Raw genomic sequence first — 17,892 nt, forward strand, 5'->3', positions numbered from 1 at the left:
AGTCGGACACGACTGAGCGACTAGGCACAGCACAGGGACACAAAACCCGGGGAGGCGGGCTCAGGCGGAACCTTCGTCCTCAGCTCCAAGTTTCCCAGGACTCCACTTCTACCGATACACTCTGAAATACACGGCCTCCTTCCCCACTCTAGAAGGCCTAACCCGAGAATGGGATCCGGTATTTTCAACGAAACGACTAACGGACACCTCAACGTTTGAGGACAGTTTCTCCAAGCAGCGTTAGCCCAGCGCGGTCCCATAAGTTCCCCCACACTTCTACGGCCCACAGCGGAACTGGCTGGAGTGCGGAACCCAGGGCGCGTGCTCGGCGTGCAGGCAGCCCAGCGCTCGCCACGCCCTCGCCACGCCCCCCGCCACGCCCCAGGCGCCGGTCGCCCGCCCGCCCCCCGCCGCCCTTGTTCCGGGACCCCTTGCTGTGCTGCTCCTAGACCCCCGCGCCGCGGGAGCGATCTGGGCTAGCCCGAGCTCCCTGTTAGCTTGGGGAAGCCGGAAGAGACCGGGCAGCGGGGGAGAGCAGCAGAGAGTGCCGGGGACCTCCCTGCACGCCCAGGGAGACCAGGGGGATAGAGGGAGCGAGGCTGAGTTAAGCGAGGGAGCTCGGGTTAGGTGAGTTGGGTGCGACTTGAGCTCGGGACTGGTGGGCCAGGCCCCCACGCCGGCGTCAAACCTGGTCCAGAAGACAGGCGGACGCATGGCCTCGTCATTCCTGCCCTCGGGGGCCACCACGGGCGACAGTGGCGGAGAGCTGAGCTCCGGGGACGACTCCGGGGATGTGGAATCCCTCCAGAGCCCCAAGATCGAGGCATCCAGGAGCCTGCCAGAGCTGTTTGAGAAGGCTGCAGAGCACCTCCAAGGCCTGGTGCAAGTGGCCAGCAGGGAGCAGCTCTTGTACCTGTATGCCAGGTACAAGCAGGTAAAGTAGCAGGGAAGGGCTGGGTGCCGGAGCGTGACCGTAAGCCTTCTCTTTCCGCCAAAAACAGATGGTGAAAGTGCTTGGTTAATGGTCAGGTGTAATGAAGTTTGTATGTGTGTGTGTGTGTTTTTAATCATCTAAGGATTAGCTTCGTTCTGGACAGCGAAAGGACCTGTCTGCTATCCTAGGAGCAATATTTAGCTGACACTGAGAGACAGTTTTTCTGGGTCTTTCCCGACTTGTTTACTGAGGGACAGTTTTTCTGGGGCTTTCCCGACTTGTTTAGTGACCTTGCCCTTATGCCCTTCATCAGCTTCAGAACATTTACAAAATGGGTAAATAATCAGAACCAGAACTAGCTTGTAGCTCCCGAGTCTAAGGCTCTGAAATTACCTGGAGGTATGGAAATACAATAATGTCATATGGCACACCTTTTATTTATCCTCAGAGAGTAATTGGGTTGGAAAATTAGCGCTTCATCATAATCAACAATACTTGTTTAGCATATTTTATAGTAAAACACTTGGGAGTTACACCTGTGGGGGATCCAGAGAAGCAAAAACATCATGATACTTGCCATCAAGAGATTTACAAAAGTTACCTGAGGAGTTTAGATTTAAACATGTGAAAAGCTGCCAACAAGGGTTAAAAGTTGAGGAAGACTCCAGCTTTTGGAACACAGGAAGCAATGGAGTTCTGAATAATAGTCCATTTTATGCCTCTTGTTATCTGTTTCCCCTTATATTCTTTAAAAAGAAATAGTTGTGGGGGTCCCTCTGTACCATAAACTGAATATACTGACTTGAGATGAAGATTCTTTTGAAGATCGATGAATATCAGTTAAAGTGACCTGAGAGATGTAGTTGTAGGGATAAATGATATAAATTATAGTGTTCAATGAAAATTGCCCCTGAATTGGCCTCAGAATTTTTTCTCTTGCAAAAGTTCTGGGTATCTGTTTTCTCTTTGGTTATTAGTCCTGTCCTAATAACATTACAATGAGACTTTCAATTATTTCACAAGAATTTATTGAGCATTGTGTTTGGACAAGTAACATGGCTGACTGATAATTCTCTGGGCAGGATAAGACTAATTTTCTCCACATTTCCAAGAAACATTGTTTTCCTCTCTATGACATATCTTTATTGGTATTAGCATCAGCATCGTTAAATATCTGATACCAAGTCATCAGTGAACTATCATCACCTGCCAGCTGCTAAACCATTCTGTCTCAGGTGTACTTCATCCAGATAGTCTGGAAGATGTGTGCATTCATCACCCTCTTGGCATTAGAGTGTTTAGAGATATTCTGTATCTGGAAATAAAATTCCTCATTATGAGAGAATAATTACTAGAGAACTGGAGAATAAGATTATGCTTACTTAGGGATGTTAGGACATTCAGTGTTCATCAGTCTCTTCTAAATATTTTGTTTCTATCAGAATTCTGTGGCGGTATTAAAAATAGAAGTCTTTGATAGAATAACAGAGTTGAGAGTTCAATATAATTCCTGCATAGTGGATCAAAATTTGTCGTAAAATAATTACATTTCTCATAAAATCGGCTTTTCTCATGAAATAATTTCACTTTCTATCCCAAATAACACTCTATTTTGTCAGCAGGAGAAGGCTAAAAATAAACTGAGCTGTGAACATTGTTTTCTCAGGCAGAGACCTAACCTTACCTAACATAATAGTTCTCTTAGTCTCAGATAAGCCAGTGGTTCCACTAGCATCTTTTAGTGGTTTCAAAAAGATCACAGCAGTTAACGTTCATCAGCCTGCACTGTGCCAACAAAAGGGAACTGGCTAACACCTGTGAAAACCCGAGGACAGTGAAAATTTCAAACTCCTGTTGAGGAGCCTTCAGCGCCAGCACAAGTGGGGATAGTCAACACATCTTCCTACTTTAACCTGGGTACACTTGATTCACTGGCATTTACCATTGGCAACCTTGGTTGAAACAGTCTGTTTCAGGGGCCCTGAAAATATCATGTATATATCAGAGACAACAGAGTTTAGGTGATGCTCTGTTAAAGTGCTACATTTTATAACTCTGTTTCATAGCTAGGATTCATTATCTAATGATTTGAAATGTGTTACTAATGAGGTCCTAGAACTCTGTAGTTTTATTTATCCAGTCTTTTCTGGATCCAGAACTGTTCTTTGAATTTGGGAATACAAAAGCTTCTGTGTCAGGATACCGGCTCAGCTGCTGAACTTTTATTTTCATCTCAGATAATGGGCTAGAGGTGGCTGATCTAGGCTGATAGGGTGCTCCGCTTCATGTAATCAGCCAGGGGCTCAGTCTTTTTCTGTCTTGTAGGTTAGCCATTCTCTAGGGCAGCCGTTCTCCAACTGTGGTCTACAGACCCCCCCCTGAGAATCCCTCAGACTTCAGAGAATATAAAGTCAAAACTATTTTCATAATAATACTAAGACAATACAGGCATACCTCAGAGATACGAGTGTTTGGTTCTAGACCACTGCAATGAAGCAGATATCACAATAAAGTGAGTCACAGGAATTTTTTGGTTTCCCAATGCACATGAAAGCTGAAGTGTTCATTGCTCAGTCACATCCGACTCTTTGAGACCCCGTGGAGTGTAGCCTACAAGGCCCCTCCGTCCATGGAATTCTCCAGGCAAGAATACTGGAGTGGGGTGCCGTTTCCTTCTCCAATATAAAAGTTATGTCTACACTATACTGTAGTCTATTAAGTGTGCAGTAGCCTTATGTCTAAAAACATGTACATACCTCAGTTGAAAAATACTTTATTGCTAAAAAGTGCTAACCATCGTCTGAGCCTTCAATGACTTGTAATCTTGCTAGTGGAGGGTTTGATATACTGGGAGAATTAGCAAAATGTGACCTAGAGACATGAAGTGAGCTAATGCTATTGGGAAAATGGTTGCAATAAACTTGCTTGATACAGGATATGCACAGACCTTCAATTTGTGAAAAATGCAGTATCTGCAAAGCACAATAAAGCAAAGTGCAATAAAACGAGGTATGTTTGTATTTGCCTTTCTTCTGTGCTGTCATGGTGGATAAAACTGCTGATGTGTTAGCGTGAATCAAGGCAGTGGCAGCAGTAGTATTTTTTAACTTTTTTTTTTAACCACTGTGTACTATGAATTTAAGTTGGACTGTAAAGAAAGCCGAGCGCAGAAGAATTGATGCTTTTGAACTGTGGTGTTGGAGAAGACTCTTGAGAGTCCCTTGGACTGCAAGGAGATCCAGCCAGTCCATCCTAAAGGAAATCAGTCCTGAATATTCATTGGAAGGACTGATGTTGAAGCTGAAACTCCAATATTTTGGCCACCTGATGCGAAGAGCTGATTCATTTGAAAAGACCCTGATGTTGGGAAAGATAGAGGGCGGGAGGAGAAGGGGACAACAGAGGATGAGATGGTTAGATGGCATCGCTGACTCAATGGACATGAGTTTGGGTAAACTCCGGGAGTTGGTGATGGACAGGGAGGCCTGGCGTGCTGCGGTTCATGAGTTTGCAAAGAGTCGGACACGACTGAGCGACTGAACTGAACTGACTGATGAATTTAAAAAGAAAAAGGCCAGTTTCACTTTAAAATGCCTTTGATAAAGCAGTAAACATTACTGATTTTATTTAATTTTAACTCTTGAATACAAGTCTTTTTAATGTTGTGTGTGATAAAATAGGGGTACACACAAAATATGTCTACTGCATACTGAATTATTGTTGGCTGTTTTGAAGAAAAACGCCTGTGTAAATTTTGAGTTGCAAGTTGAGCTACCCACTTTTCTCAACATACATAATTTTAACTTAATATAGCAACTTACAGATAAACTATGCTTATTCAAGCTTGAGTATTTGGCATACAGTTTCTTGAAAAAGAGAAGTCAGACTGTCACTTAAAGGAAAACAACTGCTGGTATTTGTTGCCAGTGACAACATTTGAGCCTTGAAGTGAAAATTAGGTTTGGAAAATCTGTACCTGCCACCTGATCTTGACAGGTTCCTAATACTAAAAAATGTTTTTGATAGATTAGTGCTAGCTTTAGTGATTGTGAACTTTTACTGTTGTGTGTGTAATGAAATAGGTCAACATTTGGAAGATCTGCACAACTCAGTGAACTATTTTCAGATGTTGCAGGGAATGAAGTTACAAATTATGTGTGGATAGAAGGTGCATTCAAAGTATGCGAGTCAGACCAATGGATTTTAATGTAACAGTATAAAAAATTTGTTGATGTGGCTTCAGATTCCACATTGTGAAAGAAAGAAAAGAAAGTGAAGTTGCTCAGTCGTGTCTGATCCTTTGTGACCCCATAGACTGTAGCCTGCCAGGCCCCTCCATCCATGGGATTTTTCAGGCAAGAATACTGGAGTGGGTTGCCATTTCCTTCTCCAGGGGTTCTTCCAGACCCAGGGATTGAACCCAGGTCTCCCACATTGTGGGCAGATGCTTTACCATCTAAGCCACCAGGGAAGAATCTTTAAGAAGCTATCCTTGAAGAAACTGCTACTTGTTGAGATTTGGTGTGATATCAAAGAAGAATATCTACAATTATCTCAAAATGCTACTAAAATACTTCTGTCTTTTCTAACAATGTATCTGTGTGAAGTTGCTTTCTTCATCTAAAATAATGTATCACAATAGACTGAATGCAGAAGTAGAATACACCTGCCTTCTATTCAGATAGTAAAGAGATTTGTAAAATGTAAAACAGTGTCACTTTTCTCACTAAATATTTTTTTGCCTTAAAATATATAGTTATTTTTTGTTATTTATTTATTTTGTTATTTATGTTAACATGTAACAAGTTTATTATTTTTAAAATTAATTCACATTTAAAAATATATTTTCATTTCTAATCTGGTAAATATTGATCAATATAATCCACATAAACAAAAACTCTTTGGGGGGCTCAGTCTCTAAGAGTGTAAAGGGGTTACAAGACCAGAAGGTTTTAGAACTGCTGCAGTAAGATCTTTCCATGATCAGTTCTAGCCTAGGCAGAGAGAAAGGGAAGAACAAGTCCCTCTTACTTTTTAAGGAAGATATTTATATCATTTTTACACACATCCAGTTCCCTGGACCTGGGCGGAAGTTGCATAGTCACGTAAAATGTTCAGCTCAATGATCTTGTGTCTGGCTGAGACTTCTGTCACTGTGGGAGAAATGAAGGATAGGCATTGGCATTTGTTTCTGCCACTGGCTGTTGTCTGGACGAAAAAACACAAAGTAATTGCTATTTTTATGATACCTAATAGTTTATCTCATTTCATATTTCTAACAGTCCAGTCGTTCAAGTGATTTTAGGGATGCCAGAATGGAAGCCTGGATTCTATATAGCATACGAAACCGAGTGATGTCTAGTAGAGGAGTATTGGACTTTGATGTCAGTCCTGGAGTCAAGTCTTGACTCCTGATTCAAGATTTATAAATCTGTGAGCAGTGACAATCCTCCTCAGCTTCTCTGTACTCATTTATAGAATGAGTACGTAACGACAAGCCTAACAGGATTGTTGTGTGGCTCCTTTGACTTATGTGAAGCTTTTGGTTTATGGTGATTGTCTAAGAAATGCAGCTCCTGCTCTTTCATCTTTCTTCTCCCTGTCCCTTCCTCACTGGACTGCCCCTGTGTCACTGTACATTTTAATAATGACCAGAGAGCCATGCGATTAATTACTAAGCAGATAATAGAGATGACAGTTATTAGGAAATCAGAGCTGAATGAGATCATTATAGACTGAAAGGGTTCCTTAGAATCTGAACCTTGAGTGGTACTGAAAGGAGCATTTTGAAAAGTGGAGGGAAGAAGATGAGGACTTTTCAGTTGAGGGAAATAACGTGAGAAAAATAGAATAAAAATGAAAATCCTTAAGGCAGTTGAGTAGACCAGTCTGGTTAATGAGTGGACTATCAGTTTGATTTTAGCAAAATGCATGTGTTAGAAGTATTAGGAGGTAGTGGGAAGGTCCCAGAGAAGTAGGTAGGGTTCAGATTGTGGTATTTAGCTTTAGGGAGATAGTGGGTAGGTATTGTGTTGAACACATGCCTAATGTATACATTCCATATGCAACAAACTTTTTTTTTTTTTTTTTTTTTTACTGCCTTCAGTTAGACACTATGCTATGTGCAATGGGTGGGTTAAGAATAGTTTCTGAGAGACTTTATTCTTGTAGAAAGATGAGACTACACAAACCTCGCTAACACAAGGGAAATGTGAAAAGTGCCATCACAGAGAGAGAGAAAGTGTTGTGAGAGTTCATCAGAAAGGGAGATTACTTGTGCCAGGGGGAATCAAGGTGTGCAGTAAAGTCTAACTTGTGTGAATTTCATTTATGCTTATTCATAATGCAAATAATCACTGTGTAGTTTAACTACAAGTGTTTGAGGATTAAAAATAAGTATTGACCATGAACAAGAGAAGATTATTGTGGAATAGATAGAATTTATAGAATTTGTTGTTGAGAGCCTTGAAATTTTTTCATGGCTTTTAGCATCTAAATTTATACTGACTAGCTTCATAAACTTGAAAATAGTGTGTTTTATTCTGGAGTTTGAGAGAGAAAAAATGTGTATAGTGTTGAGAATCAGCATCAACAGACTGTATGATGAATTCTGATAAACTGTACTTTAAAGCTTGTTTATTGCATATTTTAAAATTCTTCTACATTGTAAGTGGTAGCATGATTACAAAATCTATAATTTGTTTTATATATATATACACAATTTGTCTAATTTAGGAATGTAACTGTTTATCATTCATTTTTTAAATGTGTTATACTGCTAGTTAACGGTTGTTTTATGCAATAAGCCAAAGCAGCCTCCATTTAAAGTTTATTTTTTTGGTTTGCTTTTGCAAAGTATGTTACATTTTATTATTTTATATAGTTGTAGATATTTTCTAACCTATAGTTACAAAGTATACATAATAGATTTAAAAATTGAAAGTTTCTCAGGCAGTTTTTTGAAAAATAAGTTCTTGGTTTTATCTCTGCCCACCCCCTTCATTTAGGTCAAAGTCGGAAATTGCAATACACCTAAACCAAGCTTCTTTGACTTTGAAGGAAAGCAAAAATGGTAAGAAATTCTTGGGATCTAATGTGGTTGTTGTAAAGGGTTTAGGTGTTTAGGAATTAGAAAGTAGTGAGCAGATTAAAGAATTATTTTTATATTAATCTCTTTCTGCTGTAGGCAGTGCTAATGACAGGTAGTTGGGAGAGAGATTAAAAGAAGCCGATTTTAGATAAGTCTCCTAAAGGATTCTTATGCTTTGATGTTGGTATATAAGTAGTTCATACATTACTCACATATGAATCACTTCTTAGAGAGTGACTGTAAGAGCTGTTGCTTGAAATTTTCCTTCCTTATCATACAGCCCCTAATGGGTCACCACTTCTCTCTGGAGGGATCTTGGAAGAAGTTCTGGAGGATGGGAAGGGAGAAGAGCAGGGTAAATCCCCATATTTTATTCTTTTTTTCCTTCCCCAGTTTTTTCTCCTCATCTCTAATGCTCTTCCGTTCCTTGCCTACCATGGTAAAGAAGTACTTCTAATAACCTCTTGAGCACAGGGAGAAAGAAAAATAGATACTGAGCCTGCTTCTTTCCTGAATCCATAGAAAGACTATGCCCTCCTAGAATTTTTTTGTTTTTAATTATAATTCAGAGATTACATCCTGTCATATGAGGCCTTATATCCTCCTACCTTAAGTGAAAAGAGAGAAATCATATACAATAGGGAAACTTACAGAAGAAAGGACTTTGGAGCATCCGCCTGAAATTAAAAGTAGAGAAGGAAAGGTTTAAAAAGAAAAGGTGAAATATGGTTGTAGAGAGAAGAACTACAACTGGTTTCTCACATTCTTTCTAGAGCAGTGCTCCTCAAAATGTGGTTCCCTGAACAAGTTGCCTGTCTGGGAACTGTTTGTCACCCAGCTGTGAGGAAATGTAGAGCTTGAACGTGAAATGCAAATCCATAATGTCATTAAGCACAATTGTTTAGTTCAGCTGACTTCTTTTGTATAGAGCATTCTCAGTGAAGGAAGCTGTGCTTTGATTTTCTTTCTGGCTCAAGCTTCCTATGCTGATGACAACAAATAGTTCTCTGCTGCTGCTAAGCCGCTTCAGTCATGTCCGACTCTGTGCGACCCCATAGACGGCAGCCCACCAGGCTCCCCCGTCCCTGGGATTCTCCAGGCAAGAACACTGGCATGGATTGCCATTTCCTTCTCTAATGCATGAAAGTGAAAAGTGAAAGTGAAGTCACTCAGTCGTGTCTGACTCTTAGTGACCCCATGGACTGCAGCCTACCAGGCTCCTCCATCCATGGGATTTTCCAGGCAAGAGTACTGGAGTAGGGTGCCATTGCCTTCTCCGATAGTTCTCTGACTGGCATTTTATTACTGTTATAAGACTACCTGATGCATATTTTGTGCATTTTTTAATTTATGAATTATAAGTTCACCATTACTTTCTCCCCTGTGTTTTCCTATTTTTTTCATTGTTTTTAGTAGTTTTTAAAAGTTTAGACTTTACAGTTATAATAATTCAAGAATCATCAATAGATGAATAAGGCAAGAATCATCAATAGATGCTAAAACCATTAGATGAAAAACAACTTGGGAACAACCTTCACACAATCTGAGTTCACACAATAAGAGTTTAATTATTAATTACAAAGAGAAAACCTGGAGACACTGCTTGTACTAAATCCTGACTCTTATCACTAAGGATGGGACGAACTGCTGTCATGTGCCCCTGATGTGATGAATTGTAAATGACATTTCACCTATATGTTGCGCTTGCCAAATATTTCACCTGATTCTAATCATGATTAATCATTTTTGGCAAGAAAACTCTCTAGGTGAGGAAACAATCAGACAAATGCAAATTGAAAGATATTTTAAAAAACACCTGGTTCGAACTGTTAAAAAAATATCAGTATCATGGAAGACAAAAAGACTAAACATACTTGAAACTCAGTGTTATGTGTGAGTCTTGATTGGCTCCTCATCTGGAAAAAGAAAGCTATAAAGAATATTTTGGGGAAATCTAAATACAGTTCATATACATTTGTTTGCTGCTGCTGCTAGGTCGCTTCAGTCGTGTCTGACTCTGTGCGACCCCATAGACGGCAGCCCACCAGGCTCCCCCGTCCCTGGGATTCTTCAGGCAAGAACACTGGAGTGGGTTGCCATTTCCTTCTCCAATGCATGAAAGTGAAAAGTGGAAGTGAAGTCGCTCAGTCGTGTCTGACTCTTAGCGACCCCATGGACTGCAGCCTACCAGGCTCCTCTGTCCATGGGATTTTCCAGGCAAGAGTACTGGAGTGGGGTGCCATCGCCTTCTCCGTACATTTGTTTAATAGTATTAAATAATGAAATTTCTTTACTTTGAAGAATGTATATTTGGGGTAAAGTGTTACAATGTATACAAGTAAATTTCAAGAGATTAAAAATAAATTTAGGTAACCTCAGAAAGATGTTCTGTCCGTGATAAGAGCAGGAAGGTAACGGGAAAACTCTGAGACTGAATTACCTTTTACAGTGAATCAGTGACTGTACCTCCCACTTGGAGGTAGAAAGAATTGGCAGGAAAAGCCAAGAAGGAGGGCTGGTCTAGCAGCTGGCAGAAAAGAAGAAAAGGAAAGTGCAGAAGGGGGCTCAGGACTGAAATACTGCTCTTGGTTACTGAACTGCAGGAAGTCCCTGCCTTCTCATTAATTAGTACTCTCTTCTGTCTTCGCTGCCCCCTCACTTTTGAAGTCCCTGCCCAAGGCCTCAGGATCTACTACTGGCAGCTTAGAGATGAGATAACAGCAGGAGGGGAAGGTGTATTTCTCACATCTTAAAATAAGAAGTTAAAAAAAAAAGAAGTTTGAAGCATTTCCCACAGAATATTGTTTTATGTGATGAATAGTGAACACATTATTGAAATGCCATAAACACAGTTAATTCACTAGATGGGAACTACTCCTATTGTCTGTAGACCGTGTGTTCTGAGCAGGGGTGAAATTTGGGTTTGAGGGAGTTTTAAAATCTTAGATATTACAATAGTTTATGTCTTCTTAAATTCAACAAATATGCAATATATATTTTAAAATTTCATGGGAAGGGTGATTAGAGGGAAAAGTGTCTAAAAGGGCTCCTTAGGTGGGCTGATAAGGTCTGTATTGCTATGGACCAATGTAAAGGCAAAAAGAGAAGGCTGTGCGTCTATGGCTTATTACATCTTGTGACCATTAAAACGTGTGCCTTTTTCTTAATAATAACAAGAAATATACTGTTTGTGTTTCTTACATAATTAATGATAGACCATTTTGGATATTACTACAGGGAAGCATGGAAAGCTCTTGGTGATTCAAGCCCCAGCCAAGCAATGCAGGAATATATTGCTGTAGTTAAAAAATTAGATCCAAGTTGGAATCCTCAGGTAAGACTTAATGATTATAAATAACACTTTCCAAAAAAACACCATCTTTCTCTCAAATAAATGTTAAAACTAAGCTGTAGGCTTAAGTAACATCCTTTGAGTTTTATTTTCTCAAATAGAAAGATTATAAAGTTATTGTAATATTTATCTATCTAAAAATACTATTGCTTATATGTTCATATAGCCAGCTACTGATACTGAGAACTCTGAATTGTGGAGAATTTTTAAAAGCATAATTGTAAATCATGCAAAAGCTCAGTTCATTTTAGAATTTGAAAGAGTTTAACTTGTGATCATATTATTGAGAAATGATAGGATTCTCTTCTTTTTTTTTCTTTTTTTGTGAACACCTTCTATGCAAGTGCAAAATGCTTATCGATAGGGGTAAAATGTGAATGACACACCTTCTGCTATTATGTACTGTAAGGTACATTATAAGGCTTCCCTGATAGCTCAGCTGGTAAAGAATCTGCCTGCAATACGGGAGACCTGGGTTTGATCCCTGGGTCGGGAAGATCCCCTGGAGAAGGGAATGGCTACCCACTCCAGTATTCTGGCCTGAAGAATTCCATGGACTGTATAGGCCATGGGGTTGCAAAGAGCTGGACACGACTGAGCGACTTTCACTTTCACAAGGTATATTATAGAAGATAAAACATATGAAAAATAGAGTAATAGTATAAAATAATGAGGTGAGTGCTAAGGTATCCAGTGGAAGAAGAGATTACTTTGGACTTTGGGGGCACTTGTTTCATTATTAGATATTTATTACCAGTATGAAGGATGGAATCAGCGATAGAATCTTAAAATGTCAGAATTATAAGGAACCTTAAAGATGTAAATATTATGACATATAAAAATGTATCTTAATTATGAGTACAAAGTGGGAAAGATAACCAACTTAGAATATCTCTAATGATATGACTACTATAAAACATCATCTGTGTACAGATATATACCATAAAGGTTGTAAAAGGACTTAAAAATCTGAAATTCAGTGGTAAGAACAAGTGCCTCTCTGAACTGAACTCAGCCTGAATACAGATGGCTTAATATTTAAAAAAACAAAAACAAGACTTGAATTTGCATGCCTTTAAGTGAGTCCTTACTCTTCAGGTCCAGCCACTGTGGTCTCAGTTCTTCTCTATTGACTTATACTTGACTGTTTCTGATTGCCTGGCTTTATGTAGGCATTTGAGTTTATAACTTTTGATAAATGACAGAATTTATGGCTTCTTATCTTCAAAGCCTTAATTACTAAGTAAAATTCCATTAACCATGACTATTACAGATGCCTGCACAGTCCATGTAGTTAAGGTAGTTCTTCCTTATGGAAACGAGACATTAAGGATGTTTTAAAAAATATATATATCTTACCTACTTAATTTATGAAACTCGAGTAAACCAAACAGAACCAAACAGAACAGATACATACTTTTCAAGTAAAAATGATTCTTTAATACATGATTCTAAAAATATGTTAACATCATAATCTAGTTGTAAAGAGAAATTTTATATTTCCTTTACATTTTAATTTTTAGTTTAAACACTCTGAGCTGGTACCTTTGACTCATAGCTTTTAACCCCACATGTTTTTGATTGGTATGGGGCCGGACCCTAATCTCAATCTCAAGAGGTTTGATATTTAGTTCATTTTGTTTTAGGTTAAAAGAATCATTTTCTTTTAGGTTAAAAGAATCATTTTCTTTTGATATTTGCTTCTAAAGATGATGAAATAATAACAACTGTCATGCTGAATGTGTTCTTTGCATATATTGCCCTTTGAAATCTTCTTAAGAATTTTAAGACTACTTGCCAAGATTAGCCAGCTAATAAATGATATTGCTGGGATTTGGACCTATGCCTGTATAAGTCCAGATCCCCACTCTTTACCACTCTGCTCTCTGTCCCATAGCTGACATTATGTGTATTAGAAAAAAGCATGTGGGGAGGGAGTGATGGGGGAGTGGATGAATTGGGAGATTGGGATTGACATACAACACTGCTCCTGCTGCTGCTAAGTCACTTCAGTCATGTCCGACTCTGTGCGACCCCATAGACGGCAGCCCACCAGGCTCCCCCGTCCCTGGGATTCTCCAGGCAAGAACACTGGAGTGGGTTGCCATTTCCTTCTCCAGTGCGTGAAAGTGAAGTCGCTCAGTCATGTCCAACTCTTCTCGACCCCATGGACTGCAGCCTGCCAGGCTCCTCCGTCCATGGGATTTTCCAGGCAAGAGTACCGGAGTGGGGTGCCATTGCCTTCTCCGACATACAACAATACTTTGTATGAAATAGATAATTAAGGGGAACCTACTTTATAGCACAGGGAACTCTACTTGGTGCTCTGTGGTAACCTAAATGGGAAGAAAATCCCCAAAAGAGGATATACGTATGGCTGATTCACTTTGCTGTACAGCAGAGACTGTATAAAGCAACTATAGTAGTATAAAGCAACTATACTCCCAAAAAACACCCAAAACCTCATGAGAGATCCTGAGCTAGAACCATCTTGCTAAACTTCTTACGTAGGCATTTGAGTTTATAACTTTTGATAAGTAACAGAATTTATGATTTCGTACCTTAAATACCTTATCCATCGCCTCCCATATTGATCATGTTTTTTTGTGTGTGTCTATGGTGAGAACACTTGAAATCTACTCTCTAAGCAAATTTCACGTATAGAATACATTGTTATTAATTAGTGTGTTTATTGGTAACTAATAATAGTACAATGATGTCTTGATATAACTTTTTTAAAGTTTTAAGAGCACAAGGAACTCTTAGATGGCATTTGTCTAGTTATGCCAGTTGTTTCTCTTGTTTTATCATTTTCTGTCTACATGTACATACATATAAATAGGTTTCCTCTGAATTATTTTATTATTTTTGAACCATTTTAGAGAAGTTATAGACATCATGCCCTTTTACTGCTTAATACTTCAATACATTGCTGCTGCTACTGCTGCTACTTCTGCTAAGTCACTTCAGTCGTGTCCGACTCTATGCGACATTACTATACTGCCATTATCAAAATTGGTTATTGGTTTGTTTTTTTTTTTGGTGTCAAGAGTTCCTATAAGGCATGCATATGTGTGTGTATGTAGATGTATGTGTACATATGTGTTAAGATAAAAATTATAAATGTATATTTAAGGTATACAACATGATTTATGTGTATATACATAGTGAAATGATTACTATAGTTGAACTAACTAATATATCATCTCTCATAGTCACCTTTTCTCTCTGTGTGTATGAGAAGAGCACCTGATATTTGCTCTCTTAGCATATTTCCAATATTCAATACAGTATTAATAACTGTAGTCATTATGCCTGTAGTGGACTTATTCATCCTACAGAACTGCAACTTTGTACCCTTTGACCAGTATCTCCCCATTTTCCCTAGCCAGGGGTAAACACCATTCTATTTTCTGCATCTATGAATTTGACTTTTTCATTTTTTAGACTCTACCTATAAAGTGAGATCATGTAATATTTGTCTTTCTCTGTCTGGCTTATTTTTCTTAGCATGATGTCCTCCCAGTTCATCTGTATTGTCATAAATGGCAGGATTTCCTTTTTTCTCATGGCTAAATAATGTTCTGTTGTTTGTGTGTATATACACACACAACACGTCTTGTTTATACGTTCGTCCATACATGGACACTCAGGTCTTTCCATATTTTGGCTATTGTGAATAATGCTCAATAAACAATGAGAGACCAGATGTCTGAGGTTCTGATTTCATTTCCTTTATATGTATACCCCGAGGTCAGATTCCTGGATCATATGGGAGTTCTATTTTTAATTTTTTGAAGAACCCATAATGTTTCCTTCATGGCTATACCAATTTACATTCCTACTGACAAGTAACAATGATTCTCTTTTCTCAAAATCAGGAATTTTAACATTCATTCAATATTATTGTCAAATTCATAGTCCATATTCCAGTTTATCATATATCTAAAATGTCTTTCATAGTTTTTTAAAAAAATTCTGATCAATCGTCCAATCCAGGATCATGCATTGCATCTAGCTGCCATGTCTCTTTAGTCTCCTTTAATCTGCAGTGGTTTCTCAGCCTTTCCTTCTTGACTGTCATGTCTTTGAAGAGTATAGGCCAGTTAGTTTGTAGACTGGCTCTCAATTTGGGTTTGTCTGATGTTTCCTCGTGATTAGATTTGGATCATTACATTTTTGGAAGGAATACCACAGAATTGTGTCCTTCTCTGTGTATTATACCAGAAGATACATGATGTCTGTTTGTCCCCAAATCGGTTATATTAACTTTAATCACTTGCTTTCTCCACTATAACATTTCTCCCTGCCCCCTTTGAAATTAATGAGTAATTTGTGGGGTGATACTCTAAGACTGTAAATATCCTCTTCCTAATCAGATTTCACCCACTAGTTTTAATATCCATTAACGGTATTCTAACTCCATCATTCCTTCTGCATTTATTATTTGGCATGCCACTGTGAGGATGGGCTTTCCCTTCTCCCCTATTTACTTATTTACTCATTTCCAAAAACTGTGAAAGGATTCTGCCCTACTTACAAGCTAATAAGATAGCCTATTACTGTTTCTTACATACTGGCAGAGTTACAAGACTCTTGGGTCCGAGCCAAAGGACTGTATTATTCCTGGCATGGCAAACAACATGAGCTTTGTTGGATTTGCTTCACATTCTTGTGTCCCCTAAATCCCACAGGGATGACACAGGTGGGCCTAGATGGATTCCTGCATACAGTGGGTTGTGCCATAGGGAAGGAGCACCGAGCTTTGGGGACTCATCACTTTCATAGCAGGGAGCAGCAAACCTGCCAATTTTCAGGGGTGTGGAAGAAATTACCTCATCCCTGATGGTGGCTTACTCTACACACAACCCTGAGAAATGGCCAAGATAGAAGTTGTCAGAGCCTGGCATACTGAACATGAAATGTGCTCAGGGCCCCTGGTTGATTGCCTCACCCATTATAGTCAAGAATATATTCATAGATTTGTATTTTATTCAGTAGTAATATCAATTACCATCGTTTGGCCACTAAAAGCCATTCAAGATGGCTCCCATGTCCTTTTGATATGTCCCCATCATTCTTTGAACACTTTTCTTTCTGGCGTGTTTCAGGCTGTATTAGTCTCCTAGGGTTGCCATAGCAAAGTACCACAAACTAGTAGTTTGTAGTTTAAAACAGCAGAAACTCTCTCACAGTACAGGAGGCCTGAAATGACGGTGTTAGCAGAGCCATGCTCTCTTTGAAAGCTTCAGGGAAGAGTCCTTCCTTGCCTCTACCAGTACTTCTGGTGGTCTCAGAGAGTCCTTAGTTTGTGGCAGGATAGCTCCAGTTTCTATCTCTGCTCACATGGCCTTTTCCCCCTGTGTCTCTATCCAGATTGCCCTTACTTTCTCTTATTTAGACAACTTGTCATTGGATTTAGGGCTCGCCTTAAACCTCATCTTAACTTTTACCCCTAGCTTTATTGAGATGTAACTGACATATTTTATAAATTTAAGGTACACACACCGGAGAAGGCAATGGCACCCCACTCCAGTACTCTTGCCTGGAAAACCCCATGGATGGAGGAGCCTGGTAGGCTTCAGTCCGTGGGGTCGCTAAGAGTCAGACATGACTGAGCAACTTCACTTTCACTTTTCCCTTTCATGCATTGGAGAAGGAAATGGCAACCCACTCCAGTGTTCTTGCCTGGAGAATCCCAGGGACGGGGGAGCCTGGTGGGCTGCCGTCTATGGGGTTGCACAGAGTCGGACACGACTGAAGTGACTTAGCAGCAGTATAAGATAGGTGTCTTTTTCCCAACACCATTTACTGAAGAGACTGTCTTTTTCATTGAGTAGTCTGGGCTCCCTTGTCAAATATTAGTTGACTGTATGCCTCATCTTAACCTGATAACATCTGCAAAGACCTTGTTTCTAAATAAGGCCTCATTCTCAGATATCTGGGGTTAGACGTGGATGTGTCTTTGTAGGGGAGAGGACACAATTCAACTCACTCCATAGGTTTATCTTCTGCTTTCTCTGTCCTCACCCTAGAATTGGCTTTTCCCCTTTGGTTCCTTTTAGTAGAGAATGGTATTTAGAAAGCAAAGTCTGGGTGTTGAGTATGCTCATTTCTGCTAGGGCGTCATTGCTTCTATGCCCTTTCAGCAGACATACCTGAATAATGCTGCTGCTAAGTCACTTCAGTTGTGTCCGACTCTGTGTGACCCCATAGACAGCAGCCCACCAGGCTCCCCCGTTCCTGGGATTCTCCAGGCAAGAACACGAGTGGGTTGCCATTTCCTTCTCCAATGCATGAAAGTGAAAAGTGAAAAGGAAGTCACTCAGTTGTGTCGGACTCCTAGCGACCCCATGGACTACAGCCCACCAGGCTCCTCTGTCCATGGGGTTTTCCAGGCAAGAGTACTGGAGTGGGGTGCCATTGCCTTCTCCATACCTGAATAATACATATGCTCAAAGGCACATATATGTTAACACACATGCATACTTACATCTGTGTGTACATGCACACATA

At 39.7% G+C, this 17,892-nt stretch overlaps 1 protein-coding gene across 4 annotated transcripts in view; it reads left to right on the forward strand.

Moving 5' to 3' along the window:
- The first annotated feature begins 351 nt into the window (after positions 1-351).
- ACBD6 (acyl-CoA binding domain containing 6) overlaps positions 352-17,892 on the forward strand; it is a 203,217-nt gene continuing 185,676 nt past the window's right edge. Inside the window, exons 1-3 of one of the 4 annotated variants that reach the window (XM_070384839.1) lie at positions 352-934; positions 7,942-8,006; positions 11,262-11,358. In XM_070384839.1, coding sequence (XP_070240940.1) covers positions 713-934; positions 7,942-8,006; positions 11,262-11,358 — 384 coding nt within the window. In that variant the 5' untranslated portion in view covers positions 352-712. The remainder of the gene's footprint in view (positions 935-7,941; positions 8,007-11,261; positions 11,359-17,892) is intronic. The other 3 variants (XM_070384840.1, XM_070384841.1, XM_005901563.3) reach the window with 3 other exon arrangements.

Source organism: Bos mutus, chromosome 16 (assembly GCF_027580195.1).
Source record: "Bos mutus isolate GX-2022 chromosome 16, NWIPB_WYAK_1.1, whole genome shotgun sequence".
NCBI classification, from domain to species: Eukaryota; Metazoa; Chordata; class Mammalia; order Artiodactyla; family Bovidae; genus Bos; species Bos mutus.